Here is an 8,464-nt window from a genome sequence, read left to right on the forward strand (position 1 = left end):
TTTTACAATTTTGTGAAGATAAGCTATTGAAAAAGATTCCTTCAATTCAAAAATTCTGAAATTATAAGAAACCCCAAAATATAATTAAATTACATTTTATATTATTGATATAATTAGTAAATTTATGTAGTAGTATCATTAAGTACAAGTAGTGTCTTACTCATTCGGTGAATTTTGTTCTTGTACTATTTTAATTTCATCTAGGTCACTTGTTGATGCATTACAAACCCTTTTTTTTTATTTCTTGCCTATTTTTAGGTGCCGGTCTTTTTGTCCCTACATTTGAAAATCGTTCTGGTAAGCCTAAAAATATTGTCGGAATAGCATTTTCTCTCAATGCCGGACGTATTCGTTCAATGTATTTAATTGACCCATCAGGCATTTTACACTCATATTTTAAAAAATCATCTTCTTTAAAATGTAAACCGCAAACTACATGTTTTATGGATAAGTTCCTATCTTTCCGTGGTATTTTATTATTCCATACAAATAGTAAGTCCTGCAAGATAAATAATTTTAAAACGTTCATGTTTATACCAGAATACCTGTATTAGTTGTTGTGTAACTTTTTATATATTTATTTTGTTTTTGTTATTATTTTTATTTATTTTTTTTTACTTATATGTATTGTATAGTTTTCTTTTGTCTTAAAAAAAATGTTATATAAAGATCAGTAGAATAATAAAAAAATTTTGTGGACGCAGGCTTCCTCTCGGTGGTCAACGTGTTAAGTTTCGTTAGAGGTATGTTACAGTACATAATTAAGTATACAAAATATTATTATTATTTAAAACAAAACAATAACTATCGGGTAAGTGTTACTTGTGGTGGATGGAACATGGCTGGTACATTCTTCCCTGCTGATTTTAATATTTTAGTATTACTTAAGTAACCAGACTTGCATGCGGGAACAAAACATTTGTTGGGCATATTAGCACAATATGAAAAATGTTTAAAAATAATAAGTTTTACTAGTTTTAGGTAGGTGTGGGTTATATTTCTACTATAGGTAGTGTGGTACTATATAATAATAAAATATAAATAAACAATGTTATTGTTTATTATTTATTTATTCAAAACAAATATACTTAAATAGACAATATTGCTTATAAAATATTTTCAAATCGGCCTTCTTAGCTCTTCCTGGTGGACAATTCTGTAACTAAACTGCCGTAAAAATGGTACTCATTTATTTCTCATACGTATCATTGATAGCACGAACTAAGATATACTATAGTATATATATATACTATACTATAATAGTATATCTTAGTTCGTGATTGATAGTGACTACACCGTTTTATCTACATCGTGAAAGAATGTAATGAATGATAAACAGCTGTCTGAAAAATGATAAGAGTGGTTATATGACGGTTACCTAGTGGCAAGTGACCAACTTGTGATGGTGTATGCAAATCAAGAGGTAATATTTTCGTTTTTTTATCCGAGCGCAGCGCAGCGAGTGAATGGCAACGCGGGAACCCATAGTGAAACTGAACAATCATGAGTCGATGAACATGAATAACATGAATAGATACATAGAATTCTTTATTATCTATGGAATAATATGGTATTTGTCATTATCACTATTTAAGGTATTAAATCATGGTCACCCATTGGTCACCATAATACAATCATTATCATGCTCATCACTATCTATTTAAACTTCAAGCATTGTACACAATGTAAACATAACATTGTAAACACAGCATTTTCAAATTATTGTTCAGATTACCAGATTATATTTTGTTCAATTAAAATAAAATAAATAATAATGTATTAATGTCCTATTATTTTTATGGTCTCTTACTTGAAGTTTTAGTGTGTGAATCATTCATGTGATGACTATTGACTGAAAAATAAGTATTGTTTATGCTAATAAAATGGATCGGTCTGATACTTCATTGCAAATGCATATTAATTTACTCAAGTGTCATGTCGACCTTTAATATTACTCCATTGCAAATTGTTATATTTACAAATACTAGTCAAAGGTGATATGAAATTAAAACTCTATGTTGTCATTCAAAAAAGTAAAAACCTTAAAAAATTATAAGGATAAAAAATATTTAAAAATATAATTTTTTAATAAAAACATTAGTTTTTTAACAACTTGAAACTATGTAATATAATATTTTCAAAAACATTAATAATTTTTGAAATAATGAGAGTTCAATGATAAAAGAATCACTCTGTATTGTGTGTTTGATATTATATTATATTTTTATTGACACTTGTTATGTTAATAGCACTTCTAGATTCCAGTAGACCATGTCCAGCAATTTGAGATTCCTTGAGCATTAAATTGTGTATGCATTCTTGATGAATATTAGAATATTAATAACAACCTATTTTATTTTCATTATTATCAATTTATATTTTTACTAATGATACTTATTATTTTTTATTTTTCAGAAAATAATGGTGGACTTTTAGATTTAATTTATGTATTAAAAAAGATGTGTTAATTTGGATGATGGTCAAAAAGTAATTTTTATTCCTATAGAAATAAAACAAAGTTCTAAGTAATGGAAGGCTTTATATAAAGTAAGAGTCACTGATTGGCGATTATGATATGGATAAAACAATTGCCAATATTGTTTTAAGTTCTAGTGATATTAGTCATAGATATTATAGTATATTATTAGCTATAAAACAACTCTGGATAACACAAGTATGTAATTAAATTTAAATATTTTGATTTTCTTTTACATTTTTTTTATGTTCCATTATTTACTGGTAGTTCCTACAAGAATATTGGTGTAAAAACACTTATGGATGGTATTATTGATTATCTACCATCACCAAATTACTATATTACAATATTACCTTAGATCCATTTAAACTTTGGTACCTACGTATATGTCAGATAGAGCTTTTAAAGCTTTTCATGAAAAAAAGGCCTGTTACAGTTTTACAGTCTTAAGGAGTTATGGAGGTACTTTAGAAAAAACAAGCTTAATGAATTTAATAATAAAAATCTATGGTTAATTTACTATTAATTCTTATGATATAATATCAACAATAATGTTTCTCTTACTTTAATTGATTATGATTCATGTATTTTACACAGGTATATTTTTTTCAGCCAAAAATTCATGAATTGACAACCCTGAATGTGCTGCTGCATTGTCGTGATGAAGAAACCTGGTTTCACTTCGTCATTTTTCTGGTCGCTTTTTGCAAATTCTCTCTCGCAAACGTATTAATACATCTTTATAGAATACCTGATTGACTGTTTGTTTATGGGGTACAAATTCATAATATACAATTCCTTCAATAATAATAAAAAAAAAAACAATCAGTATTGCCTTGATATTTAATCCCAGTTTACCAATTTTTTTTTTGGTTGAGGGGAAAATTTTGTTCTCCACTGAGATGATGTTTATTATGAAATTAATATCAGCAGATCAATTTTTAAGGTCTTGAAAAATTGTTAAATGATTTTCCTTTTATTCTAATGTCAATTTCCAATGTCAACTGCGGAACAACTTGGCAGCTACCCTTCTCATCTGTACATTTTCTGTTAAAATTTCATAACAAGATCCAATTGTGATTCCTGCCTCATTTGCTAACTCATGAACAGTTAATCTGCGGTCACATTGCACATTTTCGTAAATGTTCGGCACCACATCATAGTTTCTGGATGTCGACAGTCTTCCAGGACTTGGATCATCTTTACTTGACTGTTGACCATCCTTGAAACGTTTAAACCATTCAAAAGTAATGGAACAATTTAAAGAATCGCCCTCAAAAGCAGTTTTAATCATTGTGTATTTTACAGTTGCATTTTTACCAAGTTTCAAGCAAAACTTGATGCACATACATTGTTCTTTACTTTTGTATGTGATAAAAACTGAGATTGAAACAAACTAACTAGATTTAACCACGTATAATATTAAACTGAAATAAGATAACGACTCTGGGCTTTGCTCAAAATATTCTCTAATACGTTGGGAATACATCTATTTGTAATTTAAATGTTATCATGTGTAGATTTGCCGCAATAACAATAATATTTGTCTTGGTACTTTTTGAATATACCTTGTATTAATAATTATTTCATTTAAAAATCTTGGTATACATTTAATTCATTTTGAGATTAGATATACGTGAATTAGAAATTGTTGGTAAACAAATAAAAAGTAAATTTAAAATTGATAATGATCTTAGTCATCCTTAAATTCCATACAAATAATTAATGTCTGAATTGAAGCAAAAGAAAATCATAAACTTGATTTTGAAATTGGTAATTTACTATTGAAAAATTTATATTTTTATCATCAAAATACCATTACTCATATTATGATGAATTTTGTAGCAAATAATAAATATTAACTTGTCAATTTCTTTTATTCTCAATGTTTTTATTGAAATTTTATTTTAAAAATATAATAAATATAAATGTATGCTCAGGATCAACTATGCATAATGTTTAAATACTAATTGTGATGTCAATATCAAAACATAAAACTAATAAAAAATGTTTATCATTGAATCACAGTTCAGAATTCCAGATAATGCATCCAATACAGCATCAATGTATTTAAACTGATAAAATAGTGTAAAAGCATCTTATATATAATTTTACTATTACCTTTAAAATTATTTTTACCTAGACCTATGATTAAGTGTTATTTATATTTAATATTACAACAATCAAAGATATGCTATCTTTTGAAAATTTAGGAAATATAGTTATTATAATACTTGTTAAAATAGTTAATCTACTTTTAAATTTAAGGTAATCAATGAACAGTTTATATTTCATTGGTTTGAAATTGGTGAAAGAACATTACATACTTTACATAAGTTCTACTGTAAATCAATGTGTTCAAAAAGTGTGTATTCCAATGTTAACTTAAATCTGTTTTTTAAGATTTTTAATTATTATTATTATTTTTTCTGATTATTTAAAAAAGCTACTAAAATTTGCTAATAAGATTTAACTCAGATCTATTATAAATATTAAAATTGTCAGTGACAACAATCATTCTTTTTCTGTACTCTCAGATTTTGAAAGAAAAAAAATGTTCAGTTCAATACATTTCAACTAGACTAAATTATTTATAATCTCCCCAATGTTGTATTTATTTTTTTTTTCTAATTTGTGTTTTAGTTCATAAATGCATTATAGTTCCTCTAGCAGGTGTATTAGGCATAGGCTAATCAAAGGAATTTAGAACATTCACATCGTAAACAGCTTCATTTTCTATGGATTTTTTTTATTTTCAAGAAATTTTAGCTCCAAAGATGAGAAAAAGCAATTAAAAATATTACTGGTTTTTATCCATTTAAATTTTTAATTGTGCCTTTGTATTTTTATAATTTTTTAATCACTATAAGAATAACTTATGAGGAACTTTGTATTAAATTTTCAAGTATTTTGATAGGGCCATAAAAATTTTATCGACACTTAAAAAAAAAGTCGAAAATTTTTAACTAAAATTTTTCCTATAATGATGCTTCGAGTTCTCTCTATAGCTACTTGAAGGAAAACTTATGGAAAACTTAGTGTTGTATTTTTAATCCTTAGTTATAAACGCAAAAAATTTTATGATTTTTCAGCTTCAAAATTAATTGCAAATTTTCGCATTTTCGACAGATTTCGTAAAAATTTGAACTATAAACGCTTATAAAATAAAATTGTGCTTATGTATTCTTATAATTTTTTAATCTCTATAAGAATAACCTATGAGGAACTTTGAATTCAATTTTCAAGTATTTTGATTGTGCCAAAAAGTTTTTATCGACACTTCAAAAAAAAATTTTCAGACAAATTCAAAATTTCAGTCGTCTATAAATATCTCAAAAAAAGTCAAAATATTTTGAAAATTAAATCATGTAAATAAAATGCCAATACTAATAACTGGTAAAATTGTCAAGTATCTAGGACTTATACTTTTTGAATAATAACAAATATTTAAAATCGTTTCAGGATAAATCGTTATCGGTACACTATTTCGTAAAAATTTAAAATTTAAACGCACTTAAAATTTGTCCTATAATGATGCTTCGAGTTGTCTCTATAACTACTTTAAAGGAAAACTTATGGAAAACTTAGTGTTGTATTTTTAATCCTTAGTTATAAACGCAAAAAATTTTTATGATTTTTCAGCTTCAAAATTACTTGCAAATTTTCGCATTTTCGATAGATTTCGTAAAAATTTGAACTATAAACGCTTATAAAAAAAATTGCGCCTATATATGAAAATTAAACTGTATATATATAGCACTACCATAAACATTTGGTGAAAATTTCAAGTATTTACAGTGATTAGTTTTTGAATTACAACCATATAAAAAAATCGATTTGGTCGAAAACTGATTTTACGTAAAAATTCCCCTTTTTCTGTCATTTTTTTTTTGTTTTTCTCGATTTTTTTGAAAAATGTTGGAAAATGTTTACTTTTGACCTTATTTCGACTAGTTATGCTGTACACAGACACAAAAAAAAAAAAAAAAAAAAACACATCATTGTAAAATCAATACATTCATCACTTCGTTCAGAATCTAGTATGTAAGAATTGAATACGTACTTGAAAACGGTTATAAACAGAGGCGGAATAGGCAGATTTAACATTTTTACAGCTACAAAACTAAACGTATTTAAGTTGTTTAAGGGTTTGAAGAAAGCACCACAAACGTACAATATTTTTTAGGGATTTTTCGAATTTATATAGAGAATTTAATCTAAATTTTCACATTTCGTTATATTATTTGGTATATTATATATTGGTTATTATATAATATATATTATATATTGGTAGGTAAAACATTCATTTTGAGTTGATCGATAAGTTTTCTAGAACCCCTGATTTTTTTTACTCTCAGCTAGGTATATAGGCCGTCGAGTGTGAGGTGGTACCTAATACTACGGTATAGTGGTTATTTTTGTATATTTTGTTTGAAGGTTTTAAAGTTAGTAGGTTTGTAACACGTGTTTTTGTATGTATGACAAGGATATGTTGCTAAAACACAATTTTGTATTTAAGTACCTTTGTATCTACTTTAAATTTACGAAAATTAAAAAAAAAAAATGTATATTAAAAGCATGTTTTCTCTTTTAATGTTTACTATGATTTAGGGTTTTTATTCTGTTAATAATTGTAAAGTAACATTTTGATAAAATTTCAACAATGGATCTTCGAAACCCACGTTTGATATGATAACGGCAGTCAGTGGCGTATTTACGGGGGGGGGGGGGGGGGGGGGGGTAGTACGCTATATATTATAGACGATAGTAGACTCAATTTGTATTTTATTATAATATTATAAACTTATAGTTAATATTTAGACCCCCCCCCCCCCCATAAAAAAATTGAAAATACACCACTGACGGCAGTTGCTGTTTACCACCAATCGTAACTTTGTGGAGTTAAAATTATTTAAATATTTAACAAAAAATATGTAAGAATTGAATACGTACTTGAAGACGGTTATAAACTGAGGCGGAATAGGCAGATTTAACATACAGCTATAAATAAAGTAACCAACAATTTGCCTTCCCTAAAATAGGTGAACAAGTTACATTATCTCCTCCAACATACTTAGTCTAAATATTAAATATATAGACAATAGTAGCGGAGATCCATTTGAATTTTTAGATTAATTTTTTCGCCTTTTGTTATCTAGCCTACTTAAAAAAAAAAAAAAAAAAACAAAAAAAACGTCAATGGATGTTCATTGAATTTTAATAAAAACCTACAACGATCATTTTTATTAATTATAAACAATCAATTTAAAACAAAACTATAACTATTGTTAGGAACATTAAGTATAACACTAAGTTTACAGTACATTTTATAATAAAAAAACTCTATTTTTATAATATATATTTAATATTTATATATGTTTAACTTTAATTAAATACATATTATGATTTCTATAATTTTTACTTAGGATATTATAATATTTTATACCTTTTTAATAGGTGAAAGGAAAATGTACAACTGACCACATTTCTGCTGCTGGTCCCTGGTTGAAATACCGCGGGCACTTGGATAATATTTCAAATAACTTGTTTTTAACGTATGTTATTATAATTGTTTGTTTTTATTATAAATATAAAATAATTGTTATTTTCATTATTGCAGTGCAACCAACTCAGATAGTAGGCAGTAATGAAATGAATAAAGGTTAATTTAACCTTGGCATTTGCTACTGGGTTTAAGCTCGGTAGTTCATTAAATAGAATGAAAAAATTGACTTATTATTCTAGTTTGTATCAAACCAAGGGAAAAAATGTTTTTCTCAAACACGTCTTATCATCAATTTTATGACCTCGCTGTAGGAAAAGGGGTTTTTTGCATAATATTTTAGAATACCTATTTCATGGGTTAGAGAGTAATTTAATATTGGAATATTTTGTAAATGTTGAGAAAAAAATATTAATTTACTATTAGTTTTAATATTATTGTAAAACAATTGTATATTAAAGCATATATTGATGTTAATCGACAAA

At 26.2% G+C, this 8,464-nt stretch overlaps 1 protein-coding gene across 10 annotated transcripts; it reads left to right on the plus strand.

Moving 5' to 3' along the window:
• The first annotated feature begins 1,374 nt into the window (after positions 1-1,374).
• Positions 1,375-8,464, plus strand: LOC149058936 (putative aconitate hydratase, mitochondrial). Of its 10 annotated transcripts, none has more exons than XM_089220965.1 (8): positions 1,604-1,994; positions 2,250-2,309; positions 2,416-2,674; positions 2,744-2,938; positions 3,074-3,250; positions 4,745-4,841; positions 7,934-8,031; positions 8,097-8,464. In XM_089220965.1, exons 6-8 carry the CDS (start codon positions 4,752-4,754, stop codon positions 8,122-8,124), a joined length of 216 nt encoding a protein of 71 aa, XP_089077091.1. In that variant the 5' UTR covers positions 1,604-1,994; positions 2,250-2,309; positions 2,416-2,674; positions 2,744-2,938; positions 3,074-3,250; positions 4,745-4,751; the 3' UTR covers positions 8,125-8,464. The 10 variants fall into 10 exon arrangements, 9 of the variants coding, with proteins under 9 accessions (XP_089077090.1, XP_089077089.1, XP_089077091.1 ...); XM_089220966.1 differs by having other exon boundaries at positions 2,416-2,547; positions 3,089-3,250; XM_089220959.1 differs by having other exon boundaries at positions 1,606-2,033; positions 3,089-3,250.

The sequence above is a fragment of the Diuraphis noxia genome, unplaced genomic scaffold (genome assembly GCF_037042655.1).
Source record: "Diuraphis noxia isolate RWA-SAM2 unplaced genomic scaffold, SU_Dnox_SAM2 contig0002, whole genome shotgun sequence".
Classification (NCBI taxonomy): Eukaryota; Metazoa; Arthropoda; class Insecta; order Hemiptera; family Aphididae; genus Diuraphis; species Diuraphis noxia.